Genomic DNA, 25,289 nt, shown 5'->3' with positions numbered 1-25,289 from the left:
TATGCATCAAGACGCAACGCGGATTTGTTACCGCCGACATTCTGGATCAAACCCCACATGCCCGCGGCTTTTTTGAAAGCCCCATGTGCTGTCACCCACAAAACAACAATAATAGCAATTAGGGTCTAGGTTTCTTCCCATCATCCCATGTTATTGCAAATACAGTTGATTTGGATTCAACGGCTGAGATCAATGGGTAGTTTCTGGAATTGATTGATGTGGGTTTCCATGACCCTTACGGATCTCTGAATTTTCCCCGCGTTACAGATGGTCATTTGGTGGCATATGACTTCACGAGTATTTTTTCCACTGGCCGTAATTCAAGATTGAATTGGTATCCAAGGTTCTACATACGAGCACCGCGTTACAGATGGTCATTGCGTGGCAGATGGGTTCATCGGTCCTTTTCTCTTTGGGTGCAAAGATTGAATTGGCATCCTAGGCTTTATATACAGGCCCCAATATCCCATCTTTCATTCTCAGAGTGTGCAGTTTGCTGAGTTGCCCTTTCGACAGAAGGTTGAGAGTAAGACAAACGAGGGTGAGCGGTTCTATTGTTGCGGCTATTCCAAATCTGGCAGGCTTCTAGATCCATGTAAGGACAAGCGCAGGCATAGGTTCATTATTGAAAATAAAATCGACAGGTCAGAGGTAGCACAGAGCGCAGACCTGCCACAGAATGTAACTGTAGAAAAGCTTAGTTGTGAGCATTTTTGGGCGGGACTTTAAGGCCCGTTCTGTGTATACAACAAAGTTGTAGTAAGTTATTGATTGCTTCTGCTGTGTTAGTCCAAGTTTATGGAATGTGGGCTGTCTGATTAGAAATGCTATAAGTGTCCTGCATTGTAAGATCTGTATTATTTGGCTGCACTTTTCTCTTTAATATCTGAAAATGCATACAATCTTCTGAAGATGCTAAGTTGTTAATATACAGAGTCAAAGAAAACCATTGTCGGAGGAAGCCCATCTTGCTGAAAAGCAGTAAGCATTTTTGGAAGGACCAACTCCAGTCTCCAACTATCTTCACCAAGAACGCAATGGGTTCTTGGAAGCATTCTTTGATTTGTGTGTTTTTCGTCGTAGCATTTTTTGGCTCTTCTCTAGCAGAAGATCCCTATATGTACTTAACATGGAACGTTACATGGGGCACAATATGGCCTCTTGGCATCCCTCAACAGGTATAGTTCTAAAAATACCAGAGCTTTTTCAATGATAATGTATATAGCACATTTTGATTTGTTAGTTTTCTCTAAGGTACATTGTGGCGTTGTTGCAGGGAATTCTAATAAATGGTCAATTTCCTGGACCCCAGATTAACAGTGTCACAAATGATAACATTCTTGTGAATGTATTTAACAACCTGGATCAGTCTTTCTTGATTACTTGGTAAGTTATTTGGGTTCTCTGTGTGTGTTGGTTGATTGAGATTCGTGGGTTTCTTTGCTTATTTGCAATGCATTGATATCCTTAACACATTCTTGTGCAGGAGTGGGATCCAACAGAGGAGGAATTCCTGGCAAGATGGAGTTTTTGGAACAAACTGCCCCATACGCCCAGGAAAGAACTTCACGTACAAGTTCCAGGTGAAGGACCAAGTAGGCAGCTACTACTACTTTCCATCATTGTATATGCAGAGAGCAGCAGGGGGGTTTGGAGGGCTAACAGTATCTAACAGGGTAGTCATTCCTGTTCCATTCCCTACTCCTGATGGTGATATCACTGTGCTGATAGGTGACTGGTACAAAACCAATCATTCAGTAAGTTATTAATCCATCCCAGAAACAAATACATCTTTCTAATTTAAAAGAGATTTGGTTTATGTTCAATTTCGGCTTGACCATCGGAGTATTCTCTTGCACTGCATCAATCTTTGACCATTTTATACTATTGGGCAGATCCTCAGGAGAACACTTGACGTGGGCAGACCCCTTGGTCCACCTGATGCTGTTCTCATTAACGGCCGTGGGCTACCCAATCAAGTATCAATTACAGTGGAACAAGGTATCCGATTGCTAATCTCTTCACCAAAGCTGTTTGCGAGAGCCTAGATTTTGTATATAGCTATTTCTGGGCGCTCAATGATTCACAAGACCCTGTTTGTTTTGATTTGATCTGAATGCAAATCCTGCCAATTCAATTTGTTGTATCTCTTCTGATGCATCTAAAATGACTCCTGTTTATCCGCAGGGAAAACATATCGTCTCCGGATTTCAAATGTGGGATTGTCATCCTCTTTGAATTTCAGGATTCAGGGTCACAAAATGAAGCTCGTGGAGGTTGAAGGATCTCACACGGTGCAGAATGAGTACGAATCTCTTGACATTCATGTTGGCCAGTCCTACTCTGTTCTGGTCACCGCAGATCAGCCACCTCAGGACTATTACTTGGTTGCATCTACTCGTTTCACAACTCCTGAAATATTTATTAGTGGCATTTTCCACTACAGCAATTCCCAGAAGCAGGTTTCTGGACCAATTCCAGGGGGTCCAACCGAAATTGTCTGGTCTCTGAACCAGGCCAGATCCATCAGGTTTGGTTTTTAGCCTGTCTACCTTAGGTTTAGCATAATGTGTGTGGGGGTATGGATTTTACAGAAGCAAATACATATATTTGATCCCCAATGCTTGACGACGGCTAGCAAATATAGATAAGGGGTGATCATTGAAAGTGGGAATGGCTATGAAAAACTAAATTCCAAGAGGAATCATATATAAACCAGGGTTGAATTTTGAAATACCTAACTAGAACAGGATCGATGGGAGCTCCAGGTATAATATGTACTCAATTTGAAGAGCATTTGTTGTGCAGATGGAACTTGACAGCCAATGCAGCTCGTCCCAATCCACAAGGATCTTATCACTATGGGAACATTACCATTACTCGAACAATTAAGCTCGCAAACTCAGCCCCTGTCATCAATGGCAAACAACGCTATGCAGTGAATGGTGTTTCCTACCTGCGTCCCAGCACACCGTTGCAGCTTGCAGATTACTACAACATCGATGGAGTGTACACTGTGGGATCCATTGGTGACAGTCCCAACGGTGGATCTGGCTTCATGCAGACTGCTGCGCTGTCTGTGGAATACCGGACTTTCGTTGAAATTGTGTTCCAGAACTATGAAAACACCATCCAATCATGGCATTTAGATGGATATTCCTTCTTTGTAGTGGGGTAAGTTAATTTCCAGTGCATGAAGTCCCTGTTTGTAGATATATTTTGTTGGGTGCCTCAACAGGTTCTTTGTTTCCAGCCTACCTGATTCCATTAGGCACTATCTATCAATTTTTTTTGACAAATTGTACTGAAAATTCTAGTAAAACTAACTTAAAAATTCACTTGGTCTACAGAATGGATGGAGGTGAATGGACACCCGCAAGTAGAAAGTACTACAATCTTTTTGATGCAGTTTCTCGCTGCACAACCCAGGTGGGTGACCAAAAATCAAAATCTTATAGTTGGCTGCTTAGATTAGATAAATGGACATTGTTAACTATGCCAATTTCTTACATTTTACCATAGCCATTGCAGCTAACGAGATAACTGTTTGTATTTTATTGCAGGTGTATCCACAATCATGGACTGCTGTTCTTTTAACTTTCGACAACGCAGGAATGTGGAACCTGCGGTCAGAAATATGGGCACGCCAATACCTGGGTCAGCAAACGTACATTAAAGTGAAAACTCTGGTGAGATCGGCCAGAGATGAATATGATATTCCTCACAATGCTCTCCTCTGTGGGAAGGCTAGAGGCCGACCACGCCTCCCTCAATAAGCCTTTACAGTGTCGCTCCATCAGCCAACATGACTTTTCGCGGGGATTCTATGCGCGCTTTCTCTTTTTCTTTTTTTTGTGTCACGATAGTGTGACTAAGTATTTATTGGGGTACCCATCGTATTATTGTCGTTGTGGCTGGCAGGCAATTCTGAGTCCTCAGAATGATAGCAGGATAGGAATAAAAGGATGCCTGCGTTATCCTACATTTATTTAACCAACTCAATTAGTTGTGATTTGATGTTTGAAATTAGTGATATATCAGACCAGTTGTACGAGAATTTGGTGACTATATTTATATGAAATAGATTCTTTGTTTACGGGCTCATGTGGTTCTTTTATAAAAATAATATATGTAGTCTTTTATTAAAAGTATTATATTTGGTTAATCTAAAAATATAGATCTATTTCTATAACTATTTTCATTATGATCTAATTTTTTTGAAGAAAAAAAAAAAAGGCTGTTTTTATTATGTAATAAAAATAATACATATACTTAGTACATACCATCATCCATCCCGTGAAAACATAGTGCTGGATAAGTAAGAAAGAAAGGTTCGAGAGTAATATCAAATAAATAACCAAATTGTTTAACAAACAACAAAAAAAAATTATGAGAATGTCCATATCAACACAAAGTCAAACATTATTTAAGTATTGTAATTTAAAATTGTAGCAAAAGTGCAAATGCTAAAAACGGGAAATAATAATTCCAAAATCCACATTTAATCCAGCTTGTGGGGTGACTAGATGTTCGGGGCACGTTGAGCCAACTCTCCTCCAGGGCCTTGTTTTCAACCAAGTAGTATTTATAGAGGGCCTTGTTTTCAACCAAGTAGTATTTATAGTGCATTATACCAGAAGACCTACCCAGGTCGCCCTTGTAGAGGCTATCAGCCATTAAATTACATTCCCAGTATACATGTGAGATGGTGTATGAGAGTCGTAGGCTCAGGATGTGCTTGATCTTCCTGAGCCACCCCACGAGAAGGGGGAAAAATCCAGTAGTTCCCTTGATGCCATCAATCAATGCCTTTGAGTCTCCATAGATATTCACATAGTTAATGTTTTTATGGATAGCAAACCAAAGCATCCCCATAAAGTCGTAGCCTTCGCCTTGGTGTTGGATCGAGAGCCACCATGCGACCATAAATTATATTGAGTTCCCTAGTCAATGTGCAGCAACACACCACAACCCACAGTCTCCATGTTGGGCAGCACCATCAAATAAACCAGCAGGGGTTGATAAGCAAAGGGCCTCATCATGTAGGATCGATCAACAACATTCTCAGTATTGTAGGAGGTGGCCTTCATCCAAGTTAGAATTTTGTGTATCATCCATAAATAATTGAATTTTCGTCCTTCTCCATAACTATTTTCACTACTACTAAAATTTATATAAATATCTACTTGTTTGGAGGTAGAATCTCTACATGCCCATACATTTGTAAATTAATGTTGATATATTGTGATACAATTTGATAATTTTCCTCATACAAAGGATGTTTTGATACTTGCTAAATAAACAAGTTTCTATCAATATTAACTTATAAAGGGTGAAAATTAGCTCTCACATATATATATATATATAGATTTATTTAATTTAAATCAATTTGATTTTATTTAATTAAAATTTTAGTTTAAATATATAAATATAACAATATCGAAATTTAAAAAATATATAAAAATAGTTTAGTGTTTTAAAAATAATAACTAACATGGTTTGTGATTATTATTTTTGGGAGACTAATTATTTTTTGAAAATATTTTATCTTAAAGTTTAGAAATTTTGGCCAATCTTATTAATCTTTAATATACAAATTGTAAAATGTTTACAATATTTTTTCTAAAAATATTTAGACTTCTAATCATTTTACATTAATCTATATGAAATTTTGGCGATTTTTTAAATAAAATAATTATGTACTATAAAATGTAATTAAATCAGTTTTTTTATACCCACCTACCAATATTAACCCCTAAAATTTCTCTTAATTCATTTAACACAAAATTACATTAAAAATATTTTAAAATTTTAAAATAATCTATTTAATATTTTAATTTAAATATATAAATACAATGATACCAAAATTAAAAAAAACATATAAAAACTGTTTAGTTTTAAAAAAATAATAACCATCATAGTTTGCGATGATTATTCTCGGGCAACGAATCATTCTTTGAATGTTTATTTAACACAGAATTACATTAAAAACATTTTAAAATTTTCATTTAAATCCTCAGCCGGTCCTAAAAACTACATTTTATTTTAAAATTTCCATTAAGTTGAGTATCTTTAAAAGCTAAATAAATTCAATTTAAAAAAATTTCATTAAAATCTGAGCGTACTTAAAAGCCGAAAATAATTCTAGTGTGATGAGGTAATATTTTTGTTGTTTAGTTGAGAGATATTTTTCAACTTATTATAAAAGAGATGTAATGGTTAAGAGCATGTCTTTTCTCTTAAGAGGTCATAAGTTCAAAACCAGAGGGGGTAGAGTATGTATGCCTTCGTAGATTTAGTAGTCTAACTGTTGCGTGGGGTCTCATACACCAATTTGGTTGGGTCCCTTGTCCCACAAACAAGGTGGTCTCATACACCAAATTGGTGTCTCGCTTGGCCGTGACCTTAAAATTGGATAATAATAATGTTATTCCAACATTGAAAATAAATTTTGGACTTGAGCATGCTTTAAAAGATAAATTTTCATGAAGATGATGTTCACTGAGCATTTCATATTTACTTTGTTTCAAACTTTTATCCAATTTAAGGGATTTTAACTTTTTGTTATTGCATTAGTGTGATAGGGTAATATTTTTGTTGTTTAGTTGAGAGGCAATTTCCAACTTACTATGGAAGAGATGTTGTAATGTTATACCAACATTTTGATTAGGTAAAATTATGAATAGTTTTTGGACTCGGGACTTTGACAATCCATGGTTTTTCTTAAGGTATTTTTCTCTAGTGTAGCCTATTTAAAGCCACTAAATTCCAATGAATTTTCCTTTTTTCCAAATAGAAGAATTTGGCTCGGGCGACAAGAGAATGTTTAAAACATTAAATAATTGAGCCCTAAAATTGTGATTAGGTTAGGACAAACTGAGTGAAATTAGATTACTAGCAAACTATAAGAGAAGGAGAATCATAACAAATGGATGCGTAATGTTTTTTTAAAACCATAATTTTCGAATTTTGCCCAATTTACAATTTGTGATATTAAATATACTAATAATTAGAGATTAATACATTTAAACTATATTTAACATATTTATATTATTACACTTTAATAGAAAAAAAAACATATATAAATATAAATTTATAATTAAATACTTTATTTTTAATATAGAAATATTAAACCAACCTAGATCCATCTAACTATGAATCTATAAAGTGGCGAGAGGAATCAAATCTCTCGAGGTGCAAACATTTCCTCAAGTTTTGAACAAAAAAGGGCTTGCCCCTTAAGAGCACTTGATAGATTTGGAGTTAAGATGAATCTAGGCTAGTAATATTTAAATGATAATTTTTTTCTTTGAAATCAAAATTTTTGTTGACATTTACATTTTCATCATCGAAATTTGTTTCAAACAACTCTTATAATTATTTTTAAGTGTAAGGATAATTTTTCATTACTGTAGAAATTTTGTGATAGGTTAACCCGATAATGCAATATAAATCAAAGCAGAATACTATAATCTACTTCTACTATCAATTTGCGGAAGCTTAAAGATCGAGCTGAACAATATAAGCAGAAGAAGAAGAATCAATGACACAATATACATGAAAATACTTTGGGGAAAGCGTCAGCTATAAACCCCACACTATTGTATTATCATACATGGTGGAAATACATAGGAATTATACAAAGCCTTAGCACTCACAGCTAGCCAGCTCTCAGTACAATCCTCACAAATGCTCACAGGAAATCTTGGCTTCTCTCCAGCCTTCCTCTCTTCCCTCCAAGCTCCTATTTCCTTGCGTTGTTCCTTGTGGATGATTCACTTTTACCAAGTGGAAAACCTTGCCTCCAAAACTGCGCAATCCTCAAGGATTTATCCTTGATTGCATGCACGATTTTTATCCATGAGAAAACACATGCAACTGATAGTACACTGTCCTTGAACATTAATCTCAACTGGGTCTTTCTCAGAATAGACATGCATGAGTTTCTGATGAGGGAATCTTCAGTTAACTATAGTAGCACTGGTTCACTGGTTGAGTGCATTAATGCATCCACTGACTGTTAACTCACTATTAGTTCCTCAAATAGTTTGGAACTAATTTAATTGGACTTAACTTAGTAAACTGAGTTAACTAATTACAACTCAAATATAACCCAATCTTATCTCCTTAATTTAAGGGATAACTCTTGCATGACTCCAGAAAGACTTCTAACTTGAATTTCTCCAACTAATTAATTTAAAATAAATTAATTAATTATTTCCAAGTAGCTGTTAAGACTAAATTCGATTTTAATTTACAATTTACTTCAAGGAAAAAATAAATTGGAATATTCTTGTTGCCATATTTCAGCACTCTCTCAACAAGAAAAGGATTATTTGCCACCCTAATCTTGTCTCTATGGAACTCGAATTTACACTTTGACAATGCCTTTGTCAAAATGTCAACATCTTGCTCCTCAGTTGAAATATACTACAGCAACATGATTCTCCTCGCTACATAGTCTCTGAGATGATGATACCGGATGTCGATGTGCTTGGACCTATCATGAAATACTGGATTCTCAGAGAGTTCGATACAACTCTGATTATCACAATAGATCACAGTTGGATCCATCTTTCAATCAAACAAACCAACTAGGATTTTTTGCATCCAGATGGCCTCACATGCTGCCTTACTTGTAGCCATGTATTCTGCCTTTGCCGAGCTGAGTGCAACCTACCTCTGTTTCCTGCGGTACCAAGAAACTGCTGCTGACCCAAGGTTGAAAATCCCTCCTGATGTGCTCTTCCGATCTGATGGACTCCTTGCTCAATCTGTATCTTTGAAGCCCTATAGCTTCACTCCCTCTGTACCATAATCCATACCGAGATGTGCCTCTAAGGTATCTCAATAGATTCTTTTTCGCCTTCCAAAACATCTTGGTAGGCTGAACCATTGCTTGACTCAGCTGGTTCACCGCATAGCACAAATCTGGTCGTGTGTTTACTAAGTACATTAGTGAACCACAAGTTACTTGTACACAGTAGCCTCTACCACTTCTCTTGAAGTAGCAACCTCTTGCCTCCAGTTACCTGCTAGAGGAGTCTGCATGGGCTTGCACTTCTCCATGTGGAATCTCCTGAGTATCTAGTTGGCATACTTTTCCTGAGACACAAACAACTCCCCATCCTTCTGCCACACTTCCATGCCAAGGAAGTAATGCATGAGACCTATGTCTTTCATCTCAAATTCTCTTGCAAGGTCCTCCTTGCAAGACACGATCAGCTGATCATCACCAGTCAATATGAGAACATCAACATAAAGTACGATGATCAACAACTTACCTTTCACCACGATGTGGTACAGGTTCACATCCGCTTCACTCTTTGTGAAGCCCAAACCAGTGAAGTAGTTGTCTATCCTAGTGTACCAAGCATGAGGTGCTTGTTTCAGCCCGTACAACGCTCTCTTGAGTCGACACACATGCAACTCATGATCGAAGGTCTCAAAACTTTTTGGTTTCTCTATGTACACCTCTTCCTTAATTTGGCAATTGAGGAATGTAGTCTTCACATCCATTTGATGGATATTCCAACCCATCTGTGTTGATAGTGCCAACATAGATCTGATAGATGAGTACCTTGCGACAGGAGAAAAAATCTCATCATAGTCAATCCCCTCGACCTGTGAAAAGCCACGAGCAACAAATCTTTCCTTATGCTTCTCCACACTACCATCAACAGCTTGCTTTACCTTGTAAAGCCAACGGGAACTCACAACTGACTTGTTTTCCGGTCTCAGAACCACGTCCCAAACACTGTTATGAACTATGGGTCATACTCCACCATAGCCTCAACCCAAATCAGCTGCTGCACTGCTTCCTCAAAGGAAGATGGCTCGGTCTCAACACATCCCCCAGCAAGGGCCATGTATCCAATGTACCTCTCAGGTGACCTCCTCTGTTTGTGCTGAGAAGATGGTGCTCCCACATTCTCTCTCGCATCCTCCAACAATCTGTCAGCGTCTCTTGTGCGCTTCCCTCCACCTCTAGAAGACTCTTCTTGAGTGGATGTCTCCACTCCTAGAACCTCTGCATGCAGCTGATCTGCATCAGTCTAAGGCTCCTCCTCCCTAGGAACCAACAGTTCCTCCACAGCCCGTAGTTGGAGCTCCCTCTCAAAGGAAACTCGCATGGCCTTCTGCTCATCAAAATTGAGATATCTACGAACCACTGTCCTCCGACTGGTAGCCAAGTACACTTGATAGTTGTGAGGTGTATCAGTGTACCCCAAAAATATCCCCAACCCTGTTGTCGGCTCAAGCTTCTTCCGTGCATCCTTTGTCACATGGCAATATACCAATGAGCCAAAGATCCTAAAGTGACCCACATCTAGTCTCTCACTGGAGAAATCTTCCTCTGGTGTCTTCATCCCAAGTATGCGATGCGGGCTTCTATTCTGCAAATAGAGTGTTGTGTTGCATGCCTCAGCCCACAAGTGAAGTGGTAGACCTTGGTCATGTAGAAGTGATCGTGCTGCCCCCATAATAGTTTTGTTCTTCCTCTCGGCCACCCCATTCTGCTATGGGTTATGAGGTGCCGTCAACTCTCGTTTAATTCCTCTTGCTGCACATAAGTCCTTAAACTCTTGAAAGACATAATATCCACCATTTTCGCTTCTCAAGGCCTTGATCTTCTTCCCAGACTCTTTCTTGACCAAAGCTTTGAACTCACAAAACTTTTTGAAAGATTTGTCCTTCTTCTGTATGAAATAAATCCAACATTTACGAGAATAGTCATCAATGAAAATCACATAATACCTTCGCTTCGTTGTGGATGCCGTCGAGAATGGTCCACACAAATCAGTATGAACTTGCTCTAAGATAGCCTTTGCTCGATTGTCTTGATCATGAAAGGAAGACTTGGTGTACTTTCCCAAGGTACAACCTTTGCATGTGTCAACTTACTCAAGTTTACCTTTGGGAAGTCTTGTAGATATCTGCTGCATTATCTTCAAAGCCCCATGATGCAAATGGCCCAACCGCCTATGCCACAACTCGCCAATGTCTTGGCTTTGCATCAATTCTACTTTCATACTCATTGTTGCACAATCATCTACCTCTAATTTATAGAGATTCTTCACTTGAATCTCTATCCTCTTGGTTTGACCTGTGGCTATGTGTCTTAAGAACGCCTTTCCTTTACTGAAGACAACATCGTAGCCTTTGTCCTCCAGCATCGCGATCGATACCAAGTTCTTCTTCAGTCCAGGCACATACATCACATCTGTCAAGGTGAGAGAAGCTCCATGCTCCCTTTGAATAGCAACCGTGCCCACTCCTGAAACACTATACCTTCCATAGTCACCATCTCTATGCACATCTTGAGGTCTTTCTCCTACAAGGCACTGAATAATTTTTTATCACCGGTCATGTGGAATGAGGCTCCACTGTCAAGATACCAGACACAACCCATCATCGATGACACCATGCATGCGATGAGGGTAAAGTCCATTTCGAACCGAGAGGCTAATGCCTTACCTTTCGATCCTTCCGAGGATCCCTTCTTGGACTTCTTCGATGGAAAATTAGTCGCATAATGTCTCATCTTGTGACAATTAAAGAATCTTACTTTAGACATGTCACCCTTCTTCCCTCCATGAGAAGAATTCGATTTGAAATGGGAGGCCTTCCCCTTCCCTTTCCTTGCCTTACTTGCGAAGGCCATATTTTCTTAATCATTATTCTTGGATGAAGAACCATCTCATGTGCTCCTCCTGATCTCCTCCTGCATAAGATCCGACCATAGTCGTTCCCAATCCGTCAGTTTCTCCCTTCCATTCACAGAGTCCTGGTAGCTATTCCAACTTTTTGGAAGGCCAAGGAGAGCGAGGCTCACCATATCATCATCGGTAGTAGTTATTTCCACACTGCCAAGCTTATCTCTACAGGTGGTGAGCTTGTTCAGATATGTGTAAATAGTATCGCCCTTCTCCATCTTGATTCTTTGAAGCTTATCCTTGAGCGCCAATTTCCTCTAGTCACTACTGTTCTGGTAGAGGTCCTTCAATGTCCTCCACATTGAAAATGGAGTATACTTCCCATGGAGACTCCAGAAAATATGATCTCGAACTCCCTCAAGGATGACCGTCTCGCCTTCACCACACACTTCTTCCACTGAGCCAACTCTTGTGCATTAGTTGAAGCTTGCTTTGGAATTTCTTGATCAATGACTTCCTTCAAGCCATTGTCTTCTAATACAACATCCATTCTATCTTTCCATGCTATGTAATTCAAGCTACCTTCCAAGGCATACTCGATTCTCAAGCCATAGAACGCCATTGGCCAACCTTGAAGTATGATATGAATTCAATTTGCACCTACAACCCTGAACTTCAAACTTCGAGTTCTCTTCTCAGTATACTGTTCACAGCTCTGATACCATGTAGAAAATCAGTGATAGGTTAACCCGATAATGCAATATAAATCAAAGCAGAATATTATAACCTAATTCTATTATCAATTTGTGGAAGCTTAAATATCGAGCTGAACAATATAACCAGAAGAAGAAGAATTAATGGCACAATACACATGAGAATACATTGGGGAAAGCCTCAGCTAAAAACCCCACACTATTGTATTATCATACATGGTGGAAATACGTAGGAATTATACAAAGTCTTAGCTCTCACAGCTAGCCAGCTCTCAGTACGATCCTCACAGACGCTCACAGGAAATATTGGCTTCTCTCTAGCCTTCCTCTCTGCCATCCAAGCTCCTATTTCCTTGTGTTGTTCCTTGTGGATGATTCACTTTTACCAAGTGGAAAACCTTGCCTCCAAAACTGCACATTCCTCAAGGACTTATCCTTGATTGCATGCATGAGTTTTCTCCATGAGAAAACACATGCAACTGATAGTACACTGTCTTTGAATATTAATCTCAACTGGGTCTTTCTCAAAATAGACATGCATGAGTTTCTGATGAGGGAATCTTTAGTTAACTGGAGTAGCACTAGTTGAGTGCATTAATGCATTAATTGACTGTTAACTCACTATTAGTTCCTCAAACAGTTTGGAACTAATTTAATTGGACTTAACTCAGTAAAGTGAGCTAACTAATTAAAACTCAAATATAACTCAATATTATCTCCTTAATTTAAGGGATAACTCTTGCATGACTTCAAAAAGACTTCTAACTTGAATTTCTCCAACTAATTAATTTAAAATTAATTAATTAATTATTTCCAAGTAGTTGTTAAGACTAAATTCGATTTTAATTCACAATTTAATTCAAGGACAAATTAAATTGGAATATTCTTATTGCCATATTTCAACAATTACATATATATGTATATAGTTATATATATATTTTTAAATTATATTTTACATTTTTTAAAACTATAATAAGAATATTTAAGTGAAAATTTGTGTTTGGAGTGTAGTGGTTATATCAAAATACATCAAAATGTTGTGAAGAATAATTAGTAGAATAAAACAAAAGAGATCTTCTAAGCTGCTAATATTCCCAAAATGACATTCAACTATTAATTCAATTAGAAGTAACCACTTTGCAAAATACTCTCAAAATTTTACAAGCTTTTGTTTTTTTTTTATCAAGTAAGAGTAGGACCTTCTATTAAACTTAGCCAAATATACAAAATTTACATGAAGCCGCACCCGCTATGTGAGAGTTCAACAGACAGTAGGGCAGGCCGAACCAAACCATTCACCCAAAACCAAGAGAAACCTAAACAGGAAAACTGGGGAGAACCGCCAAACAATTAAGGCACAAGGCCATCTGGTAGTGCTGCTGTGCAACAAATGAGCCTAGAATTCCTTGGAGGACTAGTCCATCGAATAGGAGGTCACAAAAGGCCACAAATGACTTGCCGTGGGTCCACAAGAGGTCCCACCACAAGCCAAGCTTAAAACTGTCAAATAGACTTGACGAAAATTAAAAGCATAACACTCTAATCTTTTTTCGGGTTCGACCAACTAGCACAAACAAATCGCCACCATTGATGAATTGACTAAGATCCAATGGTCTTCGTGAATATCGAAAGGACAAGAAGCGCGAGATTTAACCACCCAATGAGGGCGGTTTTCTCTCTCCTCGCTCTGCTACATGTCACACGAAGAGTGGAATCAGAGCCAAACTCATAAAAACCAGAAACCATTCAGACCCCGCCCGATATACCACTTGTGGTATTGGAACGGTTGATTCGCGAAAAAAAAAAACACATCCTTTTGCCACGTGTTGTCCTTCAATTCCGTCCAACGGGAAATTCTTGAGCCAATCCCGTCCACCTAGATTCTCTGTCAAACACCACCTAAGCCATATGAAGAAGGACACCTCATCCTGTGGAGCTATCTGAGTGAATCCTTTCATCATTCAATCAATAGGATTCTAGACTTTGGAAAATAGCTGAACCAAGGCGGGTTAGACTGTATGGGGTTCTCCATCCTCTCACCGGTCTTCTGGGTCCCTTTGATCCATCCTGTTAGTCCATAGTTCCATATCCTGGGTTGCCTGACAGAGACAATCCTCCCGCAATTTTCCTGGGGGTAACGAATCCCAAGCATACCTAGAATCCCTGTCCCTACTAATGACTCCTTCATTTGCCAATCTATCCGCTAACATATTAGCTTTCCTTTTCACATGAGAAAATCTGACAGTTTTAAGGGTTCACAGGTGAGAGTAGATGCGGTAAAAAACCTGCAAAAGCTTCCAGTGTTTCGACACTTTATCTGGAGAGGTTCCATTGCTAATTTTCTTAGCCGCTCTAATAATTAATTCTGAATCTGCTTCAATTATAACATTGTGTGAACTTGAATCCACCAAGATTTCCAAGCATTGCTCTAATGCCATGAGCTCAGCCATGTTATTAGTGGCCTTCCCCAAGTGGCCATGGAAGATTTTCTGTATTTGTCCCTGATCATCTCTTATGGCACCCCCAAAGCCCGCTAATCTTGGGTTGACCTTAACTACTCCATCAATATTAACCTTTAAGAAACCATAAGGAGGGGGCTTCCAAATGTTAACACCTTTGTTTATTAGGCTCACTGCCTTTATTATTCCCAGAGGACTGATAGACTGGAGACCCAAGTGAAGTATAATTCTCTCCTCTTGGGGCAGAGGAGGATCTTTAGGAAGGGTCCTCAACAAGCTTCTTACTGTGTCTTTGAGCTGCCTTAGAATTTTCTCAATTATGTGTTGGGGCATGCTTGTTTTGTTTTTTAAGATCCGACTGTTGCACTCTTTCCACACATTCTAGATGACAAAACTTGGAACCAGAATCCAGGCTTTATTAACTATCTCATTCCCTGAGAAGTTTTTCCTCCAGTTCTTCAGAGTGTTGGATATGCTGAGACTATCCCTATCAGTTTGTCTAAAAATGGAGGCCACCCAGTCCCACACCTTTGAAGTGAAAGGACAGAGGTTGAGAAGGTGTTCAATCGTCTCCTCATGAGCGCCACATAGGTAACATTTGGAAGGACCAATGAAGCCTTTCTTAAGGAGATTCTCCCAAGTTAAGATCTTCCTTTGATGCACTAGCCAGATGAATAACTTTATTTTCATCCAATGTGGACTTTGCCAAAGTTTCTTCCAGACTTGATCAGGATTCACAAAGTTAAATCCTGTGACTTCCTGTTTAGCCTCTTTGAGGTTAAAGTTACCTTCGGTGTTCTTTCCCCATCTTAATTGATCCGTTGAGGAAGAAACCAGAATCCTTCTATGCTCTAGCTCCTGGGTGAGAGCTTCTGCCTTGGTCTTCAGCAGGTTTTCATCACTATATCCTAGATCCTTCCACTTCCTCCATTTTCCAGTATTCCTTCCTTGGTCCCAAAAGTCTTTTACCAAAACTATACCTTTGCTATCTGTGTCACTTTTGAGAGTTGCAAGTTCATCCCTATAAATTTTGGGTTCCTGTTTCCTGTTGTCCTCCCAAAATCGAGCAAGGTCCCCTGCTCGAATTTCCCAAAAACAATGTTGCTGAACAATACTTTTATTATCCCAGGCAAGGTTCCAAATATGGGAGCCCCTGATTTGCCCTGACATTCTAATGTGATCCTTCTCTTGCCAGTACTTGGCATACTTTTGTTTCCAAAGCTTAGCCCAGGGGGCATTTGGTTCCTTAATCCATCTCCACCAAAGCTTGGCTCCCAAAACTCTGCTAAGGGTCTCAGGATCATGAAGCCCCAATCCACCATGGCTCTTGGGCTTGCAGAGCTTGTCCCAGGCTACTAAAGCCCACTTCTTTTTCTCTTCCCCTCTACCCCACAGAAAGTCCCTTTGTATGCTTCTTATCTGCTGCTTAATACCTTGAGGAGCAGGAAGAGTTGAAAACATGAAAATGGGAATGGCCTGCAAGACCGCCTGTGTGAGCACAAGGCATCCTGCCAAATTTAGTGACCTGCATGTCCATTTTCTGACCTTGTCCTGAAGTTTATTTAATATTGGCTCCCACACTTTCTTGCTTAGAGGTTTGTCAGTAAGAGGAATGCCAAGATATTTGGAAGGTAGCTGTTCCCTTTGAAATCCAAGAATTCTGGTAATGTTTCTCTGAATAGCAATATTAGTGTTAAAGAAAAAAACTTTGGACTTGTTAAGGCTTACCTCTGTGCCTGCTGCCATAGCAAAGTCATTTAAGATGTTTTTGATTGCTCTGGCTTCCTTGACTGTGGGTATGCCCTGCAACATTGTATCATCCACAAATTGTTGATGAGTGTTTGCCTCTCCATCCGCGGTAAGTTTGATACCCTGAATTCATCCTTCAACATTTTCCATTTTGATCGCTCTACCTAGCCCTTCCATCATGAGGATGAAGAGGAACGGTGAGAGCAGATCTCCTTGTCTGAGCCCTCTGGAGGGTGTGGAGGTCCTTGATGGAGCCCCATTAAGCAGTATAGAAAAATTGGTCGTGGTAACTAATACCATGACCCACCTTATCCAATTCTGGTCAAAACCATAGGCTTTTAAAATTTCTCTTATGTAAGACCAGCTCAATTTGTCATAGGCTTTCACTAGGTCCAACTGAATGATCATACCAACTTGGTTGTTTTTTTTGAGAAAGTGCACCACCTCATGAGCTTGGATGATATTGTTGAGGATTTGTCTTCCCTCCACATAGCCTATTTTCTCCTCCAAAATGAGAGAGGGTAGAAGTGGTTTGAGTTGATTGGATATTACTTTGGAGATAATTTTATACACCACATTACATAAGGCTATGGGCCGGAAATCATCCGGAATCATGGCATTTTCTTGCTTTGGGATAAGAGATATGAAGGATGAATTCAAAGCCTTAAGTACCTTTTTGAATCTTCTTGAGTCTTCCACAACCTCGAGGATATCATGTTTGATAGTTTCGTAGCAGGCTTTGAAGAAATCTACATTGAATACATCCGGGCCTGGTGCTTTTCCATTCTGCATTTCATTAATCACTTCACTGACCTCGTATTCCGATACTGACCTGTTGAGATTGTGGTTGTCCTCTTTGGTAACCAGCTAAGGGATATACTGAGTGAACTGGTCAATGAACCTAGGTCTATCCTCCAGTGGCTCCTTTGCAATATTGTAGAAGTGCTGTACAAGGACCGATTCCATATCATTGTGAGAGACAAGCTCAATACCTTGAGAGTCTTTGATCTTTGTGATTCTATTGTGTGCCATGTGAGCCATAGTGGATTTATGGAAGATTTTGTGTTTCTTTCTCCCTCTCTAATCCATTGTATCCTTGATTTCTGCCTCTAGAAAATTAATTTTCTTCTTGTAAGCATCGATCCTCCCATTCTTCCCACAGAAAGTCAGTTAGTTTTTTCTGCTCTTCAGTGAAGCCATCTGTGATGTTGATCTGATTGATCTCCTAGAGCTTCTGCTATGTTTCTCTTTTGGCTTTGAATATATCTCCAAATTCCGTTTTGTTCCAAGCTTTAAGACGAGATTTGATATGTTTAAGTTTTTGCTAGAGCATGTACATCTTTGTGCCCTAAATATTCAACTCCTCTCTCCACCATTTATCAATGTTATTAGTGAATTTAGGGTGTGAGAGCCAGGAATTTTCAAACCTGAAAGGTCTGTTTCTCAGTGTGCCCATAAAGGTGGCTTCCAGTTGTACAGGCCAGTGATCCGATCCTCCAAAGGGCAGAATGGAGGCTATTATGGTGGTTCCTATGAGAAGGAGGTCCTTTGAAATAATAAATCTATCAAGTTTGGAAGCAACTTGAGAAGCCCCTCCCCTTTTGTTGTTCCAAGTGAAGGTTCCATTAATTGTTTCAGTATCTACTAGACCCATGTTCGTGATGAAGTTCTGGAAGGCCATGGAGTCTCTGCCTAGCTGTCTAGTGCCTCCTCTTTTTTTTTTTTTTTTTTTTCTGAAAGAGATCTTATCATATTGAAATCTCCTGCAATGATCCAGGACAAAATGGGATGTCTTGCTCTTAGATCCTCCAGGGAGGTGAGAAGCTTGAGTTTGTTTGCTTGCTTTTGAGGTCCATAAACATTTGTAATCATGTATATCATTACATGTATATCTCCTTATCCCCTACCGGTTGGCATATCAAGGAGAGATAGTTCCCGGATGCTTCAACATCCAGGATTCCAAATTTCTGTGGATCCCACAAAGTGAGAATCCCCCTCACCGAGTTATTTGCCTTAACCTCTAAATACTCATATTTGAATAACCACTTATTATGAATATTTCTTATCTTATCCATCAAACATTTTGTCTCCTGAATAAAAACCATGTATGGTTTTTCTTCTTTCATTCTGTTACTAAGATTTATTTGTTTCCTTCTATTCCCTATGCCTCTAATGTTCCAGGTTGTGAGCTTCATTAAGAAATGTTAGTAAAGGAATAATTGGTAAGATCTTTCATCTTACCTGAGCTGATCAATAGTTTTCCACATTCGTTCAACAGTTCATTCTGTCTCTTTCTTCCTCTTTTCCTACCTGAGTTCTTTGGATATTGTTCCTGTGTATTCTCCATCATCTTGACCTCACTTGGCTCCTGGATTTCATGGTTTCTTTTGACTCCAACTCCCTTCGCTTGTGACCTCCATAGAAAGAGCTATTGTACTCTGTCATAGTCCTCTTTTGGCAGGGAGTCCACTCCTATGTTTTTTCCTTGTTCCAGAAATTTCTCTAGATCTAGATTTTCCCTATCCAGAATCTCTTGTAGCTCATGGTCCTCTGTTCCCACTTCACTTGGAGTCATCTCCTGGTCCCTACTGATCTCCATCAAGCTTGGTAGATCATCCTTTTGCTGGTTTTTTACTGTGATATCCTCCATGTCATCTACGTTATCATGCTCCTTTCTTATGTTCTCCATGTCTTGGATTGTTTCCTTATTCTCCTCTTCTTCCTCTAGGATCTTGAAGCTGTTGTGTCTTGTATGTTTGTCCTCATTTACCTTCTTGTGTGGACGCTTTCCCCCTTTCCCTTTGCTCCTGACCTTGGTGAAACCCTCGTGATCTCTCTCCACAATGGTTTTCTGGTTACCTTCCCTATTGATTGTGGGGCAGTCTCTATATAGATGCCCATGTTCATGGCATTTGCGGCACCTAAATGGTATGTGCTCATAGTCCACAGTCTGCACCCATTCTTCATCATATACTTCTAAAATTATCACTTCTGGAAGGGCTCCAGATAGGTCCATTTCCACACATATTCGGGCAAAGGAGGTATACCTTCCTTTCAGAGTTGCCTCTGAGATCTTTAGAAAATGCCCCAGCTTGTTGCCTATGGTTTTCAAAGATTCTAGTAGCCAATAATCCAGAGGAAGGGAGTATAATTTGATCCAAATCGGTATTGATGTGAATGTTTCATGTTCCGGGACAAAGTTCATCATCCATGGCTGCATGTAGAGTCCTACCGTAGCATAGAAATAGGGCCCCCCTTCAAACACTCTATCTTTGTCCTCTAGGCTTGTGAACACTACTATGAAAAAGCCCTTAGAACCCAGATGTAAATATATTTCTCCCTTTGGCTTCCAATGGCTCCTTATCCAGAAGTGTAACACCCTCTCCATCGGCCATAACCCCATGAACTTGCATATGATTGCATGTTCCATCATATGATCCCTATGTGCTTTTATCGCTGGGTCGTTCAATATGACCCACAGAATAATGCCCGACTTGGGTTTGCAGACCGCAGTTGTCCTTATGGAAGCCAGTCTTTCACTGTTGCCTCCATTCTCCTTTTCTTTTCTAGTTTCCTATTGATTCCCTTCCTGATCCTGATATCTGGTTCTTCCAGATGTCCCCTGACTTCGTGCTTCTGAAATCTTCTCCAAAGGTTTTTTGAAATGCTTCTTTCCCGTGTCCTTACTTACTTCTGTGATTGCTGACTGTAGGAGGGAGAAACACTCCCCCCTGCGCTCCCTGCCATGGTACTCTGAATCCAAAACCCTATCTTCAACTCCAACCCTAGCTTCTCCCTTCACCCCTCAACTTTTACAAGCTTTTAACAAACATATTGCTTTGTAGATTGAGAAGGGGTAGGATCACCATGGGCTATACCCATATCCATAACATGTGAATTTCATTGAGGTCAAGGACATAAAATTTCACAAAATTGGAGTTGCGAGATGAGGAAGGACTAGATTTATTTTGGTTAAAAGAGAATTCCAATTCCTCTAGTTGTGGTTGTAGGCTGAAGAGCTCATCCTTAGATCTCTATATTAGGTTTCGACGGTCAATAAAAACTTCCATGGGTGTTGTGATACTGGAGACCAATTGATTATGTTTTAATTGAAGAGCATGGATCTCGTCTTGCATTTGGTGCATTTGATCTAATGTTGGTAAGAAACTGTTGAGCCTGACATGTGGGAAAATTGAAATCCATTACATAGAAAATTTATACGAAATTTCAAAATTAGATGATGCATCAAAATTTGCACACAATTGACTTGACCACCATTCCAACAAAATTGATTCTTTGCAAATAGATAGTGAGAGAACGCATTGAAAAAGAAATAGATCGAGAGTTTCCCCACCACTCAGTACAAACTGATGTTGATAAAGAAACAAAGTTGCTTCGAATCTAAAGCATCACCATGTGCGATATTGGGAAGACATACAATGAGACAGAAACTTAGAGGCTTCACAACCACTGATAAACATATCACTAAAACTAAAATTTTGCTTCGAGCATTCAATGATTAGTAGAGTAGGAAAGAGGAGAATTACCCAATTTGGCTTGGATTGCCATATAAAAACTAAAACTTGCTTCCACTACCTAAATATCTCCCCCCTATAATATAATTATCTCATAAAGAATTGAAATTGCCTCAGATTCCCAAAGTTACTTAAATTTAACAAACATAATGATGTGAAAAAGTCAAACATTTAACAAACACTGATATAATACACTTGCCATGCATACACATACTAAGAACACCATCTTGCAAATCCTACATACTCCATAGGTCAAAGTTATATTTGCTTGTGAGGACTTGCCACCACTGAATTCATGTTCGCACCATCACATATCATGCTAGATGACACTTGAGCAACATGATGGAGTTGCCAATCCACTCCAATAAATTGTGTAATTCCCCAATTCACATTGATTCACCTGATGTGATACTCGCTAGATTTGAGACCATATAGGAGCCATATCATCCCAATTCTTCTCCAATGCACATGAACCAAGACATGTCAAAACCACCACACATAGTTCTCCTTTGAGGGAAAATAGAACCAAGATGATGAAATAGATCCAAAGTGAGATTAAGGAGATAACGGATTGTCTTTTCCCTCATTCGTCTGAATTATTCACTAGCAAAAAAATTTGAGACAGAAACACATGTATTGTATAATGGTCCAAATTGTTGGCAGCATGGTGTTCGCATTGATGTCAAGAATTGGTTCAATTATGTATTGGCATTGATGTCAACAACTGTATTGTGCATGATATGAATGAATGGTTTAAGGTGTTGATGTTGCTAATGGTGATTGGAAGAAGAATTGAGCCAGATGTTGCATATTTGAATAAAGAAATTTGAGTTTACCCAAATTAGGGAATAAAATCATATTAGCCACTGACAACTCGTGTCTCTAGGGAACAGACTCAAATTAGCCACTGAAAACCCACACCCTTAATCCATATTAATAGTGTAAAAATGGTGTCTGTCAACCTGTATATGCATAGTTCCACGTCTGCGGGCTTGTGCACACAAAATAAAAATACCAAAAGATTTAACATGGATTTTTCCCAAGGTTTTGGCTGTCATCAAAGTGATTGATTTGGTCTACAATGTTGATTTGATCTAGTCCAAAAATGTTTGAGGAAATGTATTGTAATTAATGCATGGATATGGTCCAAATTAGTGTGGCACTTGGAAATTATATTAAATATGCTTCCCATGGATTGAACAGAAGTTTCAAAGAGTTCATATGGAGTGAGATCAAAGTGTGATTTAGTTTTCGCATGTTCAGGACTTCTAATCTATTCATTAGTAGTGTTGTTGCAACAGAGATGACAATGCATTGAGCATGAGAAAATGTCAGAGTGACAATGACATTTGTTGGAGATTTCATTGTTGAGTTAACATCTTGTGTTGTTGTTGTTATGGAGAACAAATCATTGGTGCAACTGATATGTATTTTGTACTTTGATAGTGTTCTTGCAGAGAGCATATTGTTGGTGGAGCATATTGTTAATGTTAGTGTCCTATTTATTTATTTTGTTGTAGATGATGTATTCCCAGGAGAATTTATATTGCTAGCTTGAGTTTGAGTGACGTATTTGTGAATTGTCATGTAATATGTATTGTTGTGTTGTCATGAGCACTGTATATGCTTGTTGGGGTTAGGTCTATGTGAGTGTTTGTATAACTGAGTGAGAGGCTATGTTGATAATGACATGTAATATGTTGTTGTATCTTGAGTTTATGGTTGAGTTTTAAGAGGAGAGAGTATGCTTTGATATGTTGTTGGTCTAATATAGTTTTCAATGTAATACTAAGAAAGTTTGCATTGTTGTTTATGCTCTTGTGCTAGTGTTGCAGAATGATAGAGTCAGATTTTTGAGTTAACAGAGGTTTGTATTGCAAAGGTTTATGCTTTTAAGTTGTTACTGAGCAAAGGTGGATTCAGTGTGAAAATGTATGAAATGAGGCCCATTGAGGAGAGCTAAGGGTTGGTGCCTTAACGACAAGTGGTAGGTTGTTGATTTAGGGAATGGTTGCTTCCTTCATGTGGTGGCCTGAGAAACTATTTGGGGGTTGGTGCCTCCGCATATTAGTGTTTACAAAGCATTTCAAGAGTGGATGCTTCTGAGTAGGTGGGTCCCTCATTAGAGAAATTTTGAGGTGAAAAATGGGCCTCAAAACAAAAATGTACAATAAAAATCAACTTTATAAGAACCAATTGGGTTAAATATGATGATGTAAACCATGGGGGATGATTCACCATTTTTGAAGTAAAAAGGTAAAAAGATAAAAAAATGAAAATAAAAATAAAAATAAAAAACCTACTTTTCAACTCGTATTTTCAACTTATCTCCCTACAATTTTACACAAATTTCAAATGGGAGCACTTGTTGGATGCATAATTTAATTTTGCATCCAAGAAGTACCCATGTTGCATACTTTTGATGGAACCTACTACACGAAAAATGTGAAATACATTAATAATGTGATTGCAATCACATTTTTAATGTATTTCACATTTTTCGTGTAGTAGGGTCCAACAAAATTATGTGACATGGGTACTCCTTGGATGCAATCACATTATTCATGTATTTCACATTTTTCATGTAGTAGGGTCCATCAAAATTATGCAACATGGGTACTCCTTGGATGAAAAATTAAATTCTGCGTCCAACGTGTGCTCCCGCTTGGAATTTGAGTAAAAGCGTAGGGAGATAAGTTGAAAATACAGGTTGAAAAAAGTAGATTTTTTTTTCCCTCCAAAACTTCATGTGGTAATCTAATTTTATTTTATTATTTCCACTATTATTTTATAATATTCCTTAGGAGGCCCATTTTAGACCTCAAAATTTCTCTATTGATAGCTTCATGGGGGTTGGTGTCAAAAGATAGATGCATAAGTGGTGGCTTCCATCAAGTTATGGCATGGAACGAGTGGGTACTCGCACATCGCAAGTTGGTGTTTGCACACTAGTGGGTTCCAATGGATTATGTAAAATAAGATTTTATAATAATAATAATAAGAAGCAAATCATATGGTGGTTTTTATCCCATAAGTGTTTCCACCTAATATCTGGTGTCTTTGTGTACTTTGTGTTTCATATGTTGTTCATGAGTACTATTGTTTTCATGATTTTATTATGCATGTGATATTTGTTTTTCATATATATGTTGTTGATTAATGAATGGTTTAGTAAATTGGTAGAGAAAGGTGAAAAATGTTTAAGATGATCAAGACTGTACAATATTGATTCACCCCCCCTCTCAGTATTGTCAAGCTCCCAACACAAATAGTAAATGTTCCTTTCCTTATTTGGATCCATTTATTTAACCATTATGGAATATGGCAGAAGGAGATTTTCTCATTGATTTGTATCTCACTTATTTCTAAACTAGCTCCTTTGTTGGTGATGTTAAATGCTTTATTATTATTTTTTGAGGAACATGATACATTTTGTAGGATTTGAATAGGGATAGAAGATCTTTGATTATTTTTTTAGAATGTTTTTCAGCATGTTGTCATGATCAAAGGAACTTGCAACCACCCAATGAATGAGAAGATTGGAATCACCAATGATATCAATGAAGATAACTTATGAGAATGGTCTAGAAATAATCCTTGAAACAACGCATAAGCTTCCGCTTGGTTATTGGAGGTGTATCCCTCTCCCCATGAAAACTAAATTTCTATATTTCCTTTGGGGCAAAAAATAACCCCTCGCACCTACCACCTTTTAAAATTATATTTTATATAAATGGAATATTATATAAAAATTATGGTAGTTAATTTTTTTTCACACACACACACATATATGTGTGTGTGTGTGTGTTCATTCCTTCATACATATCTCTCATCAAGACTTGGCAAAACACCTGATCAAAGCCCCAAATTATACTCTCTCTTTTTTTTCGTTTAGGCTAGTGGTTCCGACTGGTTTTGAATTCAGTCTAGTTAACCATATGGATTTTTCTCCAGCGGATGGAAGCTTGAGGATATATGAACTATAAAAGAAATATGGAAAGCGAGACAATGATTCTAAGAAAAGACTAAAAGTAAAATGACTGAACTCTAACTAAACTATATCATCTAATATATAACTCGGGCGAAATTTAATATGTGAAATGAAAGATAACTCAATAACTAGTGATGTAGATCTCTTCGTTAAATCGTTTAATTAAAATAAATTGTAAATTATAA

The 25,289-nt window shown here is 38.4% G+C and overlaps 1 protein-coding gene across 1 annotated transcript; it reads left to right on the top strand.

Moving 5' to 3' along the window:
- The first annotated feature begins 327 nt into the window (after positions 1-327).
- Positions 328-4,102, top strand: LOC149159229 (protein SKU5 SIMILAR 14-like). The gene is made up of 9 exons (XM_089436428.1): positions 328-845; positions 935-1,178; positions 1,277-1,386; positions 1,487-1,757; positions 1,896-2,001; positions 2,188-2,530; positions 2,809-3,174; positions 3,351-3,429; positions 3,564-4,102. The coding sequence occupies exons 2-9, from the start codon at positions 1,038-1,040 to the stop codon at positions 3,774-3,776; spliced, it is 1,629 nt and encodes a 542-aa protein (XP_089292554.1). The 5' UTR covers positions 328-845; positions 935-1,037; the 3' UTR covers positions 3,777-4,102.
- The last annotated feature ends 21,187 nt before the right edge of the window (positions 4,103-25,289 follow it).

This window comes from Pinus tabuliformis, chromosome 5_2 (genome assembly GCF_031772625.1).
Source record: "Pinus tabuliformis cultivar Carrire ecotype Pingquan chromosome 5_2, CPIR1, whole genome shotgun sequence".
NCBI classification, from domain to species: Eukaryota; Viridiplantae; Streptophyta; class Pinopsida; order Pinales; family Pinaceae; genus Pinus; species Pinus tabuliformis.
Note: the sequence above shows the minus strand (reverse complement) of the source record. Positions and strands in the feature narration are given on the sequence as shown.

Coding starts and splice junctions, on each gene's coding strand:
- LOC149159229 (XM_089436428.1), top strand. CDS start 1,038: ATGGGTTCTTGGAAGCATTCTTTGATTTGTGTGTTTTTCGTCGTAGCA. Junction 2,002..2,187: donor ATCAATTACAGTGGAACAAG/GTATCCGATTGC, acceptor GTTTATCCGCAG/GGAAAACATATCGTCTCCGG. Junction 3,175..3,350: donor TATTCCTTCTTTGTAGTGGG/GTAAGTTAATTT, acceptor CTTGGTCTACAG/AATGGATGGAGGTGAATGGA.